Source organism: Pavona decussata, unplaced genomic scaffold (genome assembly GCF_977016875.1).
Source record: "Pavona decussata unplaced genomic scaffold, jaPavDecu1.1 SCAFFOLD_195, whole genome shotgun sequence".
NCBI lineage: Eukaryota > Metazoa > Cnidaria > Anthozoa > Scleractinia > Agariciidae > Pavona > Pavona decussata.
The window spans coordinates 2517312-2537500 of NW_028145604.1; the positions used below are offsets into that span (position 1 = coordinate 2517312).

The 20189-nt window shown below is 38.0% G+C and overlaps 3 protein-coding genes across 5 annotated transcripts in view; all 3 read left to right on the forward strand.

Moving 5' to 3' along the window:
* Window positions 1-446: 446 nt before the first annotated feature.
* LOC146461748 (uncharacterized) lies at window positions 447-5787 on the forward strand. The gene is made up of 2 exons (XM_085086598.1): window positions 447-843; window positions 4473-5787. Exons 1-2 carry the CDS (start codon window positions 585-587, stop codon window positions 4778-4780), a joined length of 567 nt encoding a protein of 188 aa, XP_084942724.1. The 5' UTR covers window positions 447-584; the 3' UTR covers window positions 4781-5787.
* An 822-nt stretch (window positions 5788-6609) lies between these two features.
* On the forward strand, window positions 6610-10123 carry LOC146461749 (protein transport protein Sec61 subunit gamma). Its single transcript, XM_085086662.1, has 4 exons — window positions 6610-6720; window positions 6819-6927; window positions 8636-8755; window positions 9858-10123. Exons 2-3 carry the CDS (start codon window positions 6834-6836, stop codon window positions 8743-8745), a joined length of 204 nt encoding a protein of 67 aa, XP_084942788.1. The 5' UTR covers window positions 6610-6720; window positions 6819-6833; the 3' UTR covers window positions 8746-8755; window positions 9858-10123.
* A 2470-nt stretch (window positions 10124-12593) lies between these two features.
* The window catches only part of LOC146461750 (uncharacterized), a 76110-nt gene continuing 68514 nt past the window's right edge, over window positions 12594-20189 (forward strand). For 2 of the 3 annotated variants that reach the window (XM_085086561.1, XM_085086560.1), the window contains exons 1-5: window positions 12604-12803; window positions 15148-15167; window positions 16008-16052; window positions 17314-17376; window positions 19049-19153. In XM_085086561.1, coding sequence (XP_084942687.1) covers window positions 12719-12803; window positions 15148-15167; window positions 16008-16052; window positions 17314-17376; window positions 19049-19153 — 318 coding nt within the window. In that variant the 5' untranslated portion in view covers window positions 12604-12718. Of the gene's footprint in view, window positions 12804-15147; window positions 15168-16007; window positions 16053-17313; window positions 17377-19048; window positions 19154-20189 lie in introns of all 3 variants that reach the window. The other variant, XM_085086562.1, reaches the window with a different exon arrangement.

Consider the following 20189-nt stretch of genomic DNA (forward strand, 5'->3'; position numbering starts at 1 on the left):
TGATAAGCTTTGGCTTTCAAAATCTATCTAAATCTTTAGACCAACAAAGGTGTTATCAAGACAGTACTTTGTAATCCTTGAAACTTGATCTTACTTTGCTGAAATTAAACCTGGCCATTTTTGTTTAATTTGACGCGAACACCCGTGCAACGCAAAGCCAAAGAAGGGCAAATTGGATATTGGGTCCTTTTGTTCAATTTCTGTTGGTAACTTGGAAGTGATTGATATTTTTATTGATACGTTAGCAGTTCGACAATCAAAGTGGCAATGCGGGCGATTAAGACCTTTGAACAAATTATACCTTAATTAATGCTAATTAGGGCGTGATGCTTCTCCTTTAGGCTTTATTTAGAACTCATCAGCTTTCATTAACAAAAGATTAGAAACTAATTGTCGCCAAGGCTGCCAATCATAGCAACGGATAGTAATTGAATTTGCGAATCATGTGTGAACAAGGGGATAGCTAGAATAACATTAAATGAGTGTACATCGCTTCATGAAAAAGACACCACGTCAGGTAATAGACGACCTAATTCGTCAACCGACATGGATTGAGCGTACACGTTTGCAATCTTCACTGCAGAATGCAGAGCAGATCTTTCAGAATCGACGATATCCTAGGTGAAGAACTTTCAAAACAAACAGCAAAACCGAAACCGAAGGAAGAGGCGCAAATGTCGGTTGTTCGAAGGCCAATTCTGCTACCAAGAATACAACCCATCGTTTGGGGTCAATGTATAAACAACTACTGTAGTTCGCCTCCAAACTGCGTGCACGCTCGCGAGCCGACGGGGTCATGCTATCCACCATGGTATTACAATAGAAATCCACACGCCTTTCAAGGTAAGAGCGTTAAGTATTATAGTTAATCTGCTTTGGAGTGGAATTTCAGTGGTCTTTATAGTTAGCGTTTGAGCCCGGTGGTTAAAATCTGAAATCTGGTGGTCTCTACTGACTGTCTTACTAGCTCTTTCCCTAGACTTTATGCTACTAGTTTCTCGTCTCCACCCAGGCGAATACATGAATTTCAGTGAATGGTAAGGGAGGCCTTACAAATGCAACGACCAATCCTGTATTTAGGTGGGGTAGTAGTAATACCTTTAGTAGCCTTATGCTACAGTCGCCGGAGTTAGCTGAGCTCCGATTGTGTGAGCACATTGTGCGTGTCTTTGCCTTTACTTAAAGCTAGAGTAGGTACTTTAGGCCTCGTTATCTATACGCTTGGTCCACTATCTTGCGTCCGAGCCTTGAGTGTTGAGGTCGATGGTGTGTATCGAGCCCTGTATGGCAATGCACTCATATTACACTGAAGTCAATTATGTCCACGTTGCCTTTCTCCACTCGTGTGTGTAAATTGATATGCGTACCCATCAGGAAATGTTGACCAATAAGTCTCTGAGTACTAACACAGTGGTTAGAAAATGAACCGGTGTGCGGCGGATCGAAGGTTATGCATGGGTTCGACTCAGAGATTGTTTTTGTTCCACGCTCGTCAGTAACATGTCGATTACAACATCTTTCTGTTGCAAAATTAATATTTTAGGGGCAATTCTGTGATGATCATACCATCCAATCTAGCACTGACTAGTATTGTGAGTCGTTATTTATTAGGCTTATTTTTATTATTTTAGATTGAAAAGGTACTGGCTCTTGCCTGGGTGCACTAGCTATAACAGAGATTGATTGGGTTGTGCCTTTAGCTATTGTAGCATAGCTTACAGGACATATATGACACTAGCAATTGAACCTAGGCATGTCTATTTCGACCAGAAATGCTTGTGGGTATAAACGAAAGTTGGTTGATGTTCAATAGCTTAGTTCACTCTTGTTTTAAGGAAACTGCCCTCTTTGGTCGCGTTTAATTGATCATTTTCCTGAGTAACCGTGAATAAACGGAACGGCCAATGGATTTCTCGCTGTGGGCGAAATTTGGAACTGAGGTGTATCTGCAAACTCTTAATGGCAAGCGATAAACAAGACCCATTTTGTACCCGGGATTTCGCATTCCGATAACTCCCAAAACACTTGTATGAGGGATTTTAGACAATCATTGTATGTATTCTTAGTCCAGAAAACGGCAAGTTAAACGCGCTTTTCACGTTCTCAGTAGCATGAGAAAAGAGCCCCGACAAGAATAGAAACCAAGGACCGCTGCGCAGCTGGGAAACTGGGTCTTACGTCTTGCATACTGCTAGCATCGGTGAAGTTGAAGGTGTGGGGTAATAAAAGAAGCGGTCTTTGGAAAACACTTAAGGTTTGACTTCGAGTTGTTTGATGCTTAGAGCTAAAATACTGCAGTAGAATTAGTTCAAGGTATGAAAAGAAAAAAAAAAGCGGAACGTATTTCGTTAGTTTAGGCCGCTTAATTTTGCATGCACACGTGTTAATTAACGCCCATCAATCAGACTGAGACAATTTGTTTGACGCAAAAACTATGCCTTTACGTCAAGGCTTTGATATAGGTAAAATTAAATTTACGTCAAGATTTACGACAATAATTATCATGGCTGGGAAAGGACGGAATGTCAGTTTTAATGAATATTACATCAATTACATTTGACGATTTCCGTTTCTGGTGCATTAAATCGAAATTTATCGAACGAAATTTATCCATGTATTTTAGTTTCACTGCAGATGGATACTCAGGCCAAATTTAGCAATGATGTGCTGCTAAAGAAATTTCTCCGCACTTACTGGCAAACGAAGTAAATTCACTGAAAAAAAAAACATCGAAACTCATGAAACTTTATTTTAGTATTGCAACTGAGCGCCGCCTTAATTAACTCTAACAAAGACTACTTCGGTCTAGATCTTAGCTTCTGATTTACGCAGCCAAGTTTTCATGAAGTTTGAACTTTGCCTTGAACTACTTTAATGGACCGTTGATTGCGCACAATCGAAGCTCATAGAACTTTATTTCAGTATTGCAATTAAGCGCCGCCTTAATTAACTCTAGCAAAGACTATTTCGGTCTACATCTTAGTTTCTGATTTACGCAGCCAAGTTTTCATGAAGTTTGAACTTTGCCTTGAGCTACTTTAATGGACAGTCGATTGCGCACAATCGAAGCTCATAGAACTTTATTTCTGTATTGCAATTAAGCGCCGCCTTAATTAACTCTAACAAAGACTACTTCCGTCTAGATCTTAGTTTCTGATTTATGCAGCCAAGTTTTCATGAGGTTTGAACTTTGCCTCGAGCTACTTTAATGGACAGTCGATTGCGCGCAATCGAAGCTCATAGAACTTTATTTCAGTATTGCAATTAAGCGCCGCCTTAATTAACTCTAACAAAGACTACTTCCTTCTAGATCTTAGTTTCTGATTTATGCAGCCAAGTTTTCATGAAGTTTGAACTTTGCCTCGAGCTACTTTAATGGACAGTCGATTGCACGCAATCGAAGCTCATGAAACTTTATTTCAGTATTGTAATTGAGTGCCGCACTTTGCCTTGAGCTACTTTAATGGACAGTCGATTGCGCGCAAAATTTCTATATTTTCCTTTATTTACCCAAGACCGAAGTAACTAAGGCCCATTATGACGCCTTAGCCCTCATACACTGTACCAAGTAATACTCCATTGTTTGACAGTGGTATGCCTGCCTCTAAATTGCTTTTTCAAAGATTTAAGTTCAGCTGCATCAGTGCATAATAAAATACAGGAGCGAAAACGTCTTAGGTTCGGTGTATGAGAGGTAACGCGCCTGAACCGGGCCTTCATTTAATCATCACCAGTTGTCTTTGGGGCATCAGCCTCGCAGGGTTTTGTCCGTGGAAGACCAGGTTGTTGGATTTGCCACGAACCATTATCGAAACCTTACAAATTGCCGAACATGGTACTTTTTCTTCAAATACTTTGTTTTATAGTGGAAATTCACTTAGCTACCCAAAGCTAGTTAAGAGACACTTCACTCAGAAAAAAACTGGAAAAAAATTCAAATTAAATATAACAGGTTTAAAATCCCAGCTGACAGGAGGCATAACAGCTGGCTATTTACAAGCGCGGCCAAGGGCGGGGTTAGACCTCCGGATTTCAAGTCCGGCACCCTAACCGCTGGGCCTTGTTGCCTCCTTCATGCCTCTCTCCTCAGTTGAACACGGTGCGCATGCTCTCTGCTCCGAAGAGGTTCGATGGACTGTTATGTATATCCGCTGAACGAAGGGAGTGCAAGCTTTCGCGCCTACACTCACTTTTCTCAGTGGATTCTTCCATACGAAAAGCCCTTTACCCTTTGAGCCTCTGCGGAGGAGAGATCGAGGAGCGCATGAGGTTGTGGGACGGTCGTCACGTTTGCGTCCTTCCCATCAGGTCCCGCGCCCATGTTTTCCCGCCTTTTCCACTAAATCCTTTGAAACCTAAGGGCGAGGTACTCATTTGTACACAATGAAGCAGAAACAAATGATCTTCCAAATCGAACTTCAAAGCCATCTGTCAAAAGACTAAAACATTTTCACTCATTTTCAATTGGACAGATTATTCTCATCAATTTATACATCCAAGGAACTTTGCCATGAATGGGAAACAACGACGGCCCCGAACAGCGTTCTCCAGTCATCAGCTACTAACACTAGAGCGCCAATTCCAGGCCCAGAAATACTTGACTCGGCCACAAAGATACGAGCTCGCTACCAGTCTTATGTTAACGGAAACTCAAGTCAAGATTTGGTTCCAGAACCGCCGAATGAAGTGGAAACGCTGTGGGAAGAGTGTGATTGTTAGAAGGCCAAAGAAAGAGACAGAAATAACCAATCTCTCCACATCAGAACAACAAGATGATTAATACGTATTCAAAATAAAGTCCGGGTACACGAAAGTCAAATGGAAAGCTAAGAGGTTTTCTCTTATGCTGTAATAGGCCACTTCCGAGTTGCTGTGAACCTCATTATGAAAGCGAGGCTAGGTGCAAAGTTTTTTTTATGAAAATTAGTTTTTGTTCTTAGACTATGCAAACAAAACTAATGTTCACATGAAAAGATTTGCACTTAGCTTCGCTTTCATAATGAGGTTCAAGGCACTGTGTTTACTTCTGGAACAATTTGTGAGGTTTTAAATGTAGTATACGAATAACAATGATCGTCTAATATTAATGACTGAATAAATGTTTATTAAACTCTGTTGTAGCTAAAGGTTAAATCGCATTATGTTAGCTGACAACAAGAAGCATAAACATTTAACTCAAAGAATCAATCACAGCTCGGAACAAAGGATGTTAAAATTACTTCTCCATAATTTCTTTTAAACCAGACATGTTCACAATTATACAACGTAACCCTCTACTAAAGATTACTTCTATATTGAACCTTCCAATCTTGAGAAAATGAAAAATTCGTTCCTGAGAATAAGACCATGAGTCTGGAACTCATTATCCTGAGAATTCGGGAATTTGTCTAAATTTACTTTTCAAATTAAACTTAAATCAAGACTTATGGAAATTCTCATAAAAAACGATGACTGTCTTGCGATCACTCAAATTATCAACGTTATGAAATAGCTCTAAGTTTTGAATCTTTTCGTTCCCTAGTTCTCCAGTTCTCCATAAATTAATTTACTAATATTTAAAAGGTAAGATATATCTCACATTTTATATTTTTCCCACAATACTTGATATTAGAATTACTTTACTTATTACAGCTATTGCTGTTATTTTAATTAGTGTGATATTTGTAATTTCGTTTTTTCTTCTTCTACTTTCCTCGCCTCGATTAGTTAACTACTTACGGGTGGAAGTATTTTTGTATTAATTTATTTGCTTGTAATATAATAAAGTCGTTGTTGTTAAATGGTCAAGGCATGGGAAAACGCTTCCGAATAAGTTACGATTAAGTTTGGTTTTATTCGACGTGGCGCGAGCTTTTTAACCAATCACAAAGCGTACAAAGCGAAAACAAATTGAATGGGAAATTACTTTAATATGGACAACCGATAGCCCATTTCCGAGTTGCTTTGAACCTCGTTATGAAAGCGAGGTTAAGTGCAAAGCGTTTATTACGAAAACTAGTTTTCATTCCTGATTTGCAAACAAAACTAATTTTCCTATAAAAAGTTTTGCGCTTAGTCTCGTTTTCATAATGAGGTTCACAGCTGCTGGGATATGGCCGGTGCGGCCTGTTGAAAACCTGACGCAGTGAATATAGCCGTGTAAAAACTCGCGCCATTTATAAGTTGAACGAGGCATGCGTCTCGAGCTGCAGCTGGGGCTTCTCTCTGCTACTAAAATCTTGAAAAGTTTAGCTTTAAGCTTCAAATTTTGCAAATTTTGAAAAGGCGGGAGCAACGTGCCTGTGATGTGAGTTAAAAATCGTCAAAGTTCCCCTTAGTATCCCCACAGTTACGATGCAGTTTTAGATAGGTTTAAGCAACAATGAAAAGTCAAGATATTGCAATCATAATTACAAAAGATTTCTCACTTTCAGGAGAACAAATTGCAAAGTTTTGAAAAATCTAACTTTTAGAACCCCAAAGATTGCGCAATGTCCTCTGATTCCTAGGTCCGATTTCCTCTGCTCAATTGCGTCCAGTTTTCCTTAGCCTGTGTCGCAAGGCCAAGAGTTTCCACTGTTTGACCGTGCGGATTGGGACGAGCTCGTACAATTTCCGTGTCTTTGTCCCTTGAGCATTACAAGTCAGCGGATAATTTTCCGTCCCATAATGCAGCACTGGGCTTCGCTCATTCTTTTTAGTGACACGACATCTTTTGAAGTCAAGTGAGAGAATTTCCCAGTAAGAAAAACATTGATTTTCGCCGTCGTTTCCTATGGTCGATCTCACTAATCATATTGAATGCCTTTCTAACCTTTTTTTTGTTTGATGTTTGAAAGGATTTAACCAGTGAAATGGACCAGATTACGAACGCACTCGAACCTTGCAAACAGTTCGCCAAAGATTCAATGAGACTCGTAAAAAGATGCACGAAGCCAGACAGAAAAGGTATTTCTCTTGTTATTTTCTTTCAATGTTTCATGTTCTCATAAAGGAAGTTCATCGTACGTCATTCATCCTATGGTTCTTCTCCTTTACAGTAAAGCGTAGATGTTAAAAATCTTAGAATCAGTGCTTTAAAAATGTATTGTTTACCCACAAACGAGACCTCTAGATCTTTCTTTGGTCCGCTTATTGATGAAATGCGCTCTTGAGAAGTTCATTTCTAACATGGATAGTTCTTTATTTAAACGTTGAGGAATTTTGTTTCATTTGTGTTTAATAAAAGCTTCGTGAATAGTTCTTTTTTCTTTGTAGTTTTTTTTAATTTGTATCCAGATTGGACTGGTACAAGTGATCAGATGTAGACTGACTGAAGAAAGAGAAGGGTCTCAATTCTGAACTCTTCTATTTGTTATATTTCTTAAACCAAAAAAAGAAAAAATAATAATAATAATAATAATAATAATAATAATAATAATAATAATAATAATGATAATAAAATAAAACAGTGATTTGTTTCTCAGCTTCTCTCGTAGTAGTAAACTATTTGATGGAGAGCCCACATTTTTGTCACAAAGACTTTTCATGTGCACCCTGTTCATAGACAAATGAGGGAATTTTATATTTAGCATTTTCCATTAGGTTCAAAAAGAGGATGAAAATGACAAATGTCTGTACAGAAATTACGAGAAACAACAAACTTAACATAAGACTTGATCCACAAGCTCAGAAGTTAGAACTTCCTTTTTCATATAATAGACACAGCTACACACATGGTGAATGCCATTATCTGCGGTAAATCAACCCATAGTAAATCATACTTGGGTTTCCATTTACCACAGTTAAAGTGTCTTTTGTAACTCCACCTAATACGAAATATATTTTAGTTTAATAGCAGCTATTAAGTTCATGTACAGACTCAAAGGTAGGGCGCTTCCCATTAGCATGAACTGGCTGGTCAGAACAGTCAATTTATAAATGGAGTGCGCCATTTTTAAGGTTGGGATCTACAAATTCTTTGAAAGTACATAATAAGAGAAATTTACACACAAGAGCCATTTTGAAGAAATTTGAAGAACTGGCATATAACCAAGCCTTCCAATTGGGGAATTCTGTTCGTGAAATAATAACCGTTCTCGCCGGCTAGTTCTGGCAAATTGAAAGTGCCCTTAGAACCACATTTCGTTGGGCTCTTGGAGTTCTCTCCTTTCACCCTACTCAAAATCAGTGTGCTTTTAGCCAGCAGTTTAGCCACTTCTAGTTGGTCATTTTCCACTTCTTTTGCAGTGACTTCACATTGAATACTCTTAGCAGGCAAAGGAATTCAGTCTATCCTGCCTCATACATGTACAAAGGGTGTATTCTTTTGGGACAATTTTGACTTTTCTTATTCTGGTTCAGGACTGGCAGAATAGACCATTTCAGTTCCCAAAAGGATGCAGTTTCAGCAATTCTCATTAACCTCAAAACCTTCCCCAAATGACTAATTTCCTTTTATTCGGAGTAAATAATTTATTGTATTCTGCTCATTCTGTTGTCAGGGGCAGAATGAACACAATACTATATTTCTTTCATTCTGAAAATAGAATAGGTCCCAAAAGAACACAAATACCATTTATTTTGTGTATTCCTATTCTGAAATAGTTCCAAAAGAATGCGCCAAAGAATTTGATAGACTGCCTTTGTAAAGGAAATTTTCTCATTTTGTTTGCAGAATTTCAAAAGATCGCTCTTGCTACAGCCATTGGCTTTGCTATCATGGGATTCATTGGCTTCTTCGTCAAACTTATTCACATCCCCATCAATAACATCATAGTACAGTAACACACATTAGGTAAGTAGCTGTTCCTTCTCTGCCAAAATGTGGAGACTACAAGTTTTGTAGGCAATTTTTTCTCTGGGAAATCAACCCACTCTAAAACTTTTCATTCTTGAAAAGAGTGTTAATTTTTGTAACCTTAATTATGTGGAACTGAAAGATGGTCGTGGCTATCAGTTTTACTCCAAACTGTAATCCCTGTCCTCTGGTAGGGGCAATGTAAAAATTATATAACATTTTGAAACTTGAATACTTCATTTCGGATACTTCAGGTTAATAGAGAGATTTAGTATTGCGTTCACAGCAAACGGCAATTGGCAGAAATGGCTATGTGACCATGTTTATCCTACATTTGCCCCTCGCTGTTTCCAGTTTCGTAGTAAAATTGAGTAGTTTTGTGTTAGCATCAGAAGCCAAAATTATTTTAACTATTCTCTCAGTGCTATGTACTAATTTTTTTCAAAAAACATAAACACAAATCTTATGTTTGCCATTTGCCGTAAACACGATTCTTAATCTCTCTATTGTTGACTGTTAAAAAATGTCTTTGGAATTATCAGCATAATCTCTCTTGATACAAGACTGCGACACTTTTGTAACTCATCTATTTGGAAAATGTACCTTTTTAGGGCTTCCATTAATAACAGTAATTTTGTTTTTATAATTACTGAAGGAATTACCCTGTTTTAAATAAAAGTATCTTCTTCTTCTTCCTTCCTCTTTGTATCAATTTCCTCAGTAGTAGACGTGCACTATTTTGATTACCCTCTATCTCAAACCTCTCCCTGTCTGGAACAGAAATCTTTTTTTGTGTTTACACTATTTTACCACTGGATATCTTGATTTACCATTAACTGGAACAAATTTTTGGAAATTTAACCACTTCACCCTTTAAGCCCTAACAGTGATCAGCATCAAATTTCTCCTTGTAATTTCAATGCTCATTCAACCCCTGAGGTCACAAGAATTAAGGATATGATCACCCAAGGTGAATTTTCTTCATATTTTAACAACTTCTCCCCAGTACTTGAATAAGAAAAGTATGAGGACGAGATGAGAGAATTTGTTCTTTGATATAAGGGGTTAATATTTTGCTTCATATATATATTTTTTACAGATACCCATGTCAAGACTGTTGCTCTCTGAAAATGACAAAATGGACATCAACTGATTGAACTACATAAACACTAGGGACAGTCTTTTCCAAATTTTTAATAATTTTGACTTCAAATTTGTTTATAGATGGCCGCGTTACTTGTTTGCCTAAAGCAAGTAAATTACTTTAAAAGTTGTACTGTCTGTTCTATGCAATAAAAAATAGTATTATTATGAGTATCTGTTTAAATGTGACACTATGTACAATAAAGTGTGCCATTGTAACAATTTTGTTGTCAGTTTGTCTCAGAAAGTACAGCATACTGTAAATTATATCAAAAAGAGGTGAAGATGAAAATAATACTTCAACTTCAACTTTTATCGTTACTTTTTGTTAATTTTCACTTTGTGGTACCACACAAAGCGAAAACTGCTAATCAAGATGGTAGAAAGGAATGTAAAAAAGACGGATACAAATAAATTCTACAATTTTTTAATTGAGATTTACGATAAGGTCCACACATTTGGAGAATCTAGATTCTTGGAGAACTTCAGCTTATTCCAAACGGTGTTTCTTTCTAAAGCAGGTCCTTGTAAGGGTTTAGAAATGGATTTCGCAGCTCACGAGTAAGAATGAAATGCCAGGTATATGTACTTAGTTGTTTAAGGAGGGTGCCTACTATTGTTACTGCGCATACGTTCTGCGCATCTCGAGATACTCGCGTTTCCTATGGGTAGTGCTCACTAATACAGGGATATTTTTGTGCAGTTTAAAACTATGCGGAGAAAGCAGAACTTAGTAAGTGCTCTTGGTATCCCAAAAGAAAATTGGGGGTAACCATGCATTTTTCAGAGATAATTAAGCTTCAATTTAGGAAAAACTGCCATACATTTCTTTATATTTTGGCGCCTTTTAGAAATATTGTTGCTAAATTATCTCTGAAAAATACGTGGTTACCTCCAATTTTCTTTTTGGATTCCAACAGCCCTTGCAAAGGTCTGCTTTTCCCGCACAGTCATAAACCACACAAAAATACTTCTGTATTAGTAGGCACCGTCCTTAAATTTTGTTTGCAATTTCAACAAGGTCAAAACCCAACTAAATGTTTGGGCAAAATTAATGTTTAATTGAGAACCAAGCGTTCATCCAACAGTAGACTTGGTCAAAACTGTTCAGCATGGTGAGACTACCATAATATGTTCAAGCAAGATTGCACTCGGCAAGACCAACATGAGCAAGAAACCAGCTTCCCAGTAGCTTGTTTACTCCAATTCAATTTTTCTCCCCCATACAATTACAGTCGGACTTTGATGTGTGATCGCCTCTCATCAGTGAACACCTCCCACCGCCTATCGAAAACACCACATTTTTTTGCAGTCAAAGCTCTATAGCTGGAACCTCTCGTAAGCGACCGCGACCACTATTTAAGGTGACAGCATTACAATCTTTGCTTTTAACCTCTTGTAGTTGACCACTTGACACATGGTCTGATCTCCTTGTTCGCTGCATGTATGTACTACACAACTCAGACTTTATGAGGAACTTTTAGCCACAACCTAGCACTGCTAGTAATGTAACTAGGAAAATGTATGCAATAAATTCTCTTCAAATAAGTAGATGCGTCAGCTGTTCTCGCAAGAGGCCCCCTCTGGTTCGACTCTCGTAAGCGACCACCTCCCTTAAGCGACCACTAAATCTTGGCATTTTGGTTGGTCGCTTACGGGAGCTTCGGCTGTGTTTAAAAAAAAAATGGTTCTTCCGCCAGTCCACAGTATGGGTTGACAAACTTCTCAATATCGTTGGACCAAAAACTGTCCAGTTATATTGGAAATTTACCAAGGGACAATGGGCAAATCCCCTCTGCCAAAAAAATTGAAAACTTTTGTGCAAGGAAAAAAATTGTGTACAGCGTAACAAAGTAAAGAAATATCTTGCAACTTATTGGAAAAAAATCATACAAAGCTTTTCAGCTACCAAAAAATAAATAAAAAATAAAAAAGTAAACAAATTCGACGGGAAAATTCCTCAATCACCCCCCCTAACAGGTCGCCACGTCATTGGTCGCTTCTCGCCCCATGAAAAAGTAGAAAATTACTGGATGTGACTGCACAGGTCCCAAGCTCTAGGAGTTCTTTATTTTCGATTCCTGGGTGACCTGTGGTGATTGATCAGACACAAACCAGCAGTGGCGGATTGATTCTTTGTCACGCCAGGTTTCGAGAAATTTCATTCGTCGGTTGCAGACAATCAAGAATGTGACGTTTTTAGGGAGTCGGTCGCGGGTCTCTTTTACCAGTCCTTATTTTTACATCTCAACGATAACAAATGCTTTGAATCTCGAGTCGGGCAGTATACACAGGTATACACTAAGCTTTTTGTTTTTGTCCCGTACAGTATTTCTTTATTGACAGCCTGGTCTTTATCACTCATTGCATCATATATCCTGACAGCTTGATCCAAAATCCCTCATTAGCCACCATTTGCTAGTATTCTAGTTCTGTATTTTTATAGCACTTGGAATACCAAATCTCGCTGGAACAGGCCATAACGTTTTGCTAATAACAACTTCTCTTTTTGCATCCCTGTATTATAAAGCATCTAAAATGATCTAACAAGAAATCTGTCGCGAAAGTCGTTGTGTTACATACAATCCCATCATGTTGGTCATTTGACACCTTGCATGTCTAACACATCCCAGACGACAAGAGTTTGGTATTTACCAGAAACACAATACAAAACTTTATTGATCGCTACATCTGGGGTGTGATACCCGAGAAGCAAACTAGCGCCGCATTGCGTTCTGTCTATTAAACACGCACAATCCAGGGGCTGTCTATTGAACCTTCATGCTTCAACCCTGTTAATCGTCTTGGGTTGGAAAGATGGGGTTCTTTGCCTCTAAAATAGCGTTTACCGTCTTGCTTACCTTATGGATCTGTAGAACACAAGCCCAACACGGCGGCATGGGTAAGTGATTCTTGCTTTTTGCGATCAGCATTAGATTCTTCGACTCGCCTCTCGGTCACGTTGCGGCAATTCCTCTTTTGCGTTTGTAATAAGCTCGCGTGTTCATTTCAGCATTGTTCACGGCGTTCGTGTTGGCTTCACGCTATTTTAAACGAGCAAGACTAATGTTGGCTTTTTATTTATTGCGCGCAAATCGTTTCGTTGAATTTTCTTCTGTAGCTGGGATAGCGGCCTATTGTGAATGCTATGAAAGCCTTATTGTATTCAAACCTCCGTCTTCGCTTTCAAAAATCAAGGTTTGTCCATTTCATGAATGTTGTGGTCTCTCCTCGCCAGTTATCGGAAATCGGTTCTTTGCAATTACCTAAGCCATAAGCCCAAATTTAGAGCCCTTTGAGTTTGCTTGATGGCGATGCTTGCGCTCAAATAAATCTCATTTTTGCATCATGGAGAGCGGGGGCTCTGTGGTGTGTAATGCGCGCAACGTGGTAGTACGCGCAAAGTTCCAATCTTTTCCTCCGAAGAAAGGCTTTTCAATGCCAGTAAGTCTTGTATTTGGGGAACATATAAACATTTATTTACTACAACATTTGAAGAGCCTAAGCAAATAACTAGAAACTTTCCCAGATCTGTACATAGTGGGTAGCTTTGGCTGGGATTTTTTGCTAATATCATGTTACGATCATCACATACCAGGCCACATGACAATCGTTCATTCAGTTATGAAACTCACATATAACCTTTTCACGATCCTAGATTTGTGGAGATAAAGGGCAAAATTAGTGCGTTTCAGGAGAAATAACGCCTAGCGGATGTCATTTTACGTTCAGTTTTTTAGTTTTTTTGTTAACTAATTTGTGCGAGCTCTTTCTTGATCTGTTTTCCACAACTTTCTGGTACCGCATATTATAAAATTTGTAAATACAGTATCTAACAAAATACTGTGTGTTTAAGGTTTATGATCGGCATTTTTGACAGCCCTTGCTAGAAAAATGTAAAATTTTGGCTCTAAAAATCTTGTGCGCGCTGTTTCGGTGAACTCCGATAAAAGAATTTGTTTACCAAGCAGAAGACACATCAGTCGCGGAAATCTCTCCCAATGAAAGTAACCGCGCGGAAGGGAGATGCGAATTCTAGTTTAAAAGAATTTTGAAAAGTATTAAAATGTTGCATGGCTGTTGTTGGTTGTTCGATCCGTGCGCAGCTAAACAAAACGTTGATGTTTGGCCTCTCTCGAGTGAAAAGTAAGTTGCGTGATCCTGATAACAATACCCCTTTGACTGCCCTTAAACTTGAGAATTATCAAAGCAACACGAAAACCGCAGCATTTTGCAAGATCGATAGAAAGTTCTCGCGATATATGCACGAAAATATACAATTTTCATCCTATCTCGCCTCGGATGTTAGATTTGTATGAAGTTTATGAGAAAAAATAAATAAAATACCATATAATTTCAAAGTTAGAAATCCGCGAAATTTTTTTTCCCGGGATTTTGGAAGAATTTGCATGAAGTCGAGGTCGCAGATAATAATCCAAAATGGCGGACCGCGGCAAATGTGAAAATTGCTCTATTACTTTCACGAAGTCTATGGGCCCAGGGATTAAAACATGGTAAGAATTCTTCATTCACTCATTAGAGGGATTGTTATTTCAAAGGAGAGCTATTTTCTTTCAAATTTTGAGTCAGCTACTTAAATTTATGCTTAATTAACAATATCCCAGGAGCGCGAGTTGGATATGTGATGATACGCGCCGAGTTGGCTATAATCATCTCATATCCAACTAGCGTGAGTGGAATAATTTTTTTTATTGAAAACAATCAAGAAATATTGCTAGATCTTGCTGATTTCGCTTTGTAAGAAGAACCAGAAGACCATTTAATGGTCGCCATTTTTCCGGCATGGTATAATGGCTCGTATACCATGGCTGCTAAACCAATCAAATCCCTGGATTTGCATTATACAATGATCCAGTTTTTAATAATTAAGATTATTAAAAAGTAGATCATTGTATAATGCAATTCCAGGGATTTGATTGGCTTAGTGGCCATGGTATATGAGGCTGAGCCATTAAACCATGCCCAAGAAATAACAACCATTAAATTGTCTTCTGGTTGTTCTTGCAAAGCAAAATCAGTAAGATCTAGCAACATTTTTTAATTGTTTTTAATAAAACAATTATTCCACTCATGCTAGTTGGATATGAGATGATTATAGCCAACTCGGCGCTACGCGCCTCGTTGGCTATCTATCATCTCATATCCAACTAGCGTGAGTGGAATAATTGTTAATTATTTCATACCTTTGTGACTTTGATTAACTTAAGCATATTTTTTGGTTTCAGTCCAAACAGTAGTCGACCCGGTGAGTTTAAATTTGTTTCAGTTCAGAAGCTTCGTTCCTAAATTAAATTTCTTTAATTGGACAACTGTAATTAAAAATACATGTAATGGTATAATGCCTACGTTAATGTTTATTTATTTAAATGCCAAGTTATAAAAGGACAATAGACATGACAACTATCCTGCCATTTTTATTTCTTGTTGAAATGCCCTCTGCACTTACATTTTTTATATATGGGTTTAAGAGTCTAGTTGTCATTTTTTCTTGAAATTTTATAATGTCATTTTTTTATGCCCTTTGTCTCAAATGTTTGTTTTTGACGACTTACCATGATTACAAATTGTTTATCATAATTATTATTCTTAAAATAATCTGACTTCTTTTTTCCTACTTATAGTTAGATGGTTTTTCTCAATAGTAATTTCTAGCACACTATGCAGAACTTAATGTCAGTATCAGTACTTAATGACATCTGGACCTTCCCAAAGCAAAAACGACTACTTATGGCCTACACTCCTTTTCATACTTAGCTAGTAAAATATGGGACTCTCTCCCGGACACTTACAGGACATCTGATTTTCTTCAATTCAAGTAAAAGATCCTTAATTATGAGGCCTTTCCACAGTGTGTATAATGTTGTATGTATGTAGTGTATATATAATGATAGAATTGTAATTGTAATTGTATTTCATTTTATTTTATTTTGTCTATTTACTCTTTCTTTCTAATATTTATTTACTCAAAGGTATTAGCTATTCATGCTACTCTGTACATTCGAGGATAAATAAAGTATATGTATGTAATGTATTTATGTATGTATGTATATCATAACATAGAAGATTGTGCTTTGTTGTTGTCCAGCTTTTAAAAGGTGAACAAGGGAACGAAGGAAACAAAGGAAGAGCTGTAAGTATTTAATCTCTGTTGCTGAGGTCGTATCAAACTTACCAATGACGGCGGCAATGGCAATGACAACGCTACAAAACAATAGGTCTAATGAGCAAAAACAATCACTCTGCATGCACATGCGTTATAAATTTTGGTACATTTCTTTTCCATCTTCTGCAAAACAACATCGTGAAATGAACAAATTTTAGGTTTTATGAAGAACATGAGCACACAGCGGGGAATTTTTTCATTCTCTTTTATTATTAACTTGAATGTCATTCCTATCAATTTATTTGGTAACTGGGTAGTTTGTACAAGTTGAACGAGGTGAAATAATTGTGGAGTAGCACAAATAAAAGGGAGTTATATTTTCAACTGACATTTTGTTGGCACTGCTGTCGTCACTGCTTAAGTTGCCTATTAAATGCAATATGTCATGTAATTTTTGGTACTTTTATCATGTGAAAGCTGATCACAAAATAGAACTAAACGTTACAATAACCACTAAAACTGTAGTATAACACCAAGAAAAACAAAGCCAGAAAAGTGAGTGGATGGGCAAAAAAAAAAATAAATAAATAAAAAAAAATAATTATAATAATAAAATAAATAAAGGACGCGATGATTTTTTCAAGTTTTTCATAAATCTCATGAATGTCATTGTGTGATCAGTAATACTCTTAATCATCTTTGTTAGTCATGTGGTTAATAATAAATGAATTTTCAAATTTCTGTTTTCAAGTTTAGTCACAAGGCTGTTGCCTATTATGAAAAATTTCAAAGAAGCCCAAAAAGTCAGAAGTACAGCCTGTGAAAATATTAGGTGCTGCAGCCTGCTGCAAAAAATTTAGGCACTCGGAGCAATTTCTTGGGTTCCCGAGGCTACCAGGATTCAGCTCAGTGACATCCTTGTTAGAGCTCATAATAAATTTAAGGATGTACAGAAATATGTCCAAAAATGTCATTGCATAGCCCCTGTAACAGCTAGTTTCTCTATAATTCTCTGCTAGCACAAAATAATTATGTTGGTGCTCTGTAAGTCACTTGATTATATAACTGAGGTTTGGATGAAAAACAACATTCAGGACTACAATATTCCTATGTTTAGAAGGTTCCCCGGACATTTTACTGTATAATAATATAGAACAACTGGAATGTTATGGAGTCATTTTCAACTTAAGTTGTTCTCTTCAAGTTTTTAAACATCGCTTAAGGAGTAAGCTTTTACTCATTTTTTTTAACTGTACATTGAAGTTTTACATTAATCTGTGGTAAATAGGGAGCATCAGGAAATCCTGGCCCAAGAGGTGACCAGGGTGAACCAGGAGATGCTGGACCAGATGTAAGTACAAAAATAATATGTACATTTAGAATTTACTGATTTGTAATTTACTTGCTGATGGTTACAAGGTGATGTAATCTTCTTAAATCTACAGAACTCTCCATTTCAATTTTGGCCAGTCCCATAGAGGTCCTTGATTTTATTTTGTTGGCACACATGTTTCTTGCAAATGTAGGGCTTGACTTACTTGACTTATTCCCTACTACTCCCAGTGGAGCATAGGTCCATGGAAACTGCTCGCCATCTCAATCTGTTTTGGGCTAGCGTTTCAAGCTCCCTCCAGGTGTAGCCTGCCTTGCCCACCTCATCCTCTACCGTTCTCCTCCATCTGTTGCTGGGGCGACCTTGACTTCTCTTTCCGTGTGGGTTCCATCTCAGTGCATGCCTCGTGACATTGCTTGCTGGTTTTCTGAGGTTGTGCTTGATCCAACCCCACTTGCGCCTTCTTATCTGGGTGTCGATTCTCTCCTGTTCAGCTCTTTCCCACAGTTCTTCGTTCCTTATGACCTCTGGCCAGTGGATGTCCATGATGGACATCAGGCATCTGTTGACAAAGGACTACAGGGCTTAGTTCATACTTATCACCCTCATCTCCAAGGGGGCATAAATCTCTGCTGTCTTTTTTATTGTCAGCACTTGAATCTCTTTACGGTGGCCAAATTACCTTTAGTTATCAACTCTGTTGATTAAACCAAACATTCGTTTCACTCTCCACCACCGTTTCTTTAGGGACTAACCCTCTTATCCATGAAGTCACTTTAACATGTGAATTAAGCCTCAATTGCGACCAGCATCTAATTTCTCCCTACAATATCACTGCTTAATCATACATTGTAAGTGATGAGAATAAGGGTAATGATCACCAACAAAGAAATGTACCATCACATTTATTCCACTGGCGTATCAAATCCTAGCAGTATGCAGGATGTTTGTCCCATGAACCTAGTTTAAGGGCCTTAGCTCCCATGAGTCTCCTGTAGCTCAGTGGCAGAGCATCTGAACTAGTAATCGGAAGGTCTTAGGTTCGACTCCTGATAGGAGCACTCGGATTTCTTTTTTCCGAGTATGCCTGCGTCACTTTCTTGAATAATCATCATTCTCATTTATTCACCAGGCTGGAAATATACCATCACATTTCTCTCATATACCACACGTTCGACATTCAAATCCTAGCAGTATGCAGGATGTTTGTCCCATGTACCTAGTTTAATGGTCTTAGCTCCCCAAGTCTCCGGTAGCTCAGTGGTAGAGCATCCGAACTAGTAATCGGAAGGTCTTAGGTTCGACTCCTGTTGGGAGCACTCGGAATTCTTTCTTCGAGTATGCCTGTGTCACTGACTGGATAATACATGATTCTCAATATCTTGATTTTTAGTGAATTCCTCCAACTTGTGCTATAGGAAATTATGTGGAAAACAGTGTGGAGAATATCCGTGTTGATACTGGGGCTTAAAGGGTTAGAATGCAAATACACGTAGGTGTGTGATCATCACAGCAAGTCTGTAATGAGCTATCATTGTACTCCCACATTCCATGTGCCTATGTTAGTAATCTCTCAGAAATCGTACATTAAATAATAAGAAATTTGAAGGGGCATTCTCTGGTGACCAACAGTTAATTTTCAAAGTATGGACTGATTGACACTGATATTTGGGATTTGATTTTTTAACAGGGAACTGATGGACCACGTGGTCCGCCTGGACCTCGAGGGCCTCCAGGACCCCCGGGTCCACCTGGACGTCCTATGATCACAGTGATTGGTGTTCCTGGAGTGCCGGTAAGGAAATCTGACAGACCTTCAAGTAATATATCAAATGCGAGGAAGAGTGTTTCATCCAATTCAGGCTTCTTGTTAAGATTTGTAAAAGGAGGTAATAAATTTGTAATAGCAGGTGGACGGCATCTTGTTAATGTCTCTAAAGAAATGATGGGAGCGAGTTGGCCATGGGAAGAATGGAAACCAAACATGGCAGAGCTTGAAGTCAGCGTTGTTTTTGACAACAGAAAATGCTCAAACCAAGAGCAATTTCTTTACAGGCCATGTAATTTTCAACGTGATATCTGCTGAATGTTTTTCCATTATTTATGGAAAGGAAATTTCCAAATACAGTACTGTGCAAAAGTAATGAGAGCAAAATTCGTTGAAATTTGTCCTTTGTTCTCACAAATTTTCAAGGAAATTTTGAACAATATTTCGCGAATCTTTCTTTGAAAATTCAAAGAACTTGCGAAGAAATGTTGCGTGGAAATTCGAAAATTCGGAAAAGCTAATGAAAGTTCGACGAAACGAAGTTTCGAATGAGCGAAATAGCGAAGAATTTTCGCATAAGCAAGAGGAAACTTCAAGGAATTTTCGAAGAAACGAAAGGAACATGGAAATTTCGTGACGTTCGTACAGTAAGATAAACATTTCACTGTATCACCCAAAGGCTACGCTGTGACATGCATAAACTGTATTCGTTTTCATTTTACCGCGCATATTTGTTTTGCTCTACAGTAGGAAAGTTTTTTGGGACATACATACATGTAGAGATAAACTTCACATTGGCTAAAAACATCATTTTAGTTGAATGTGATTTAATCTGAAAAAAGGTCGTGACTTTCAAATCGGGCATCTTTGTCGACTCAAAACGCGGATAATCATGTAAAAGCTATTCAATTTGGGTTCAAAACCAGGATGCGCATAAACATTGACATGGATGTGGGGCACTTAATCTGGTAGATGTTATTAAAAAAGGAAAAAACAAAAAGGGCTGAAGCACTGTTCCTTCCACCACGTGCAACGACACAAGAAAGCAATCGTGAAGCGAACG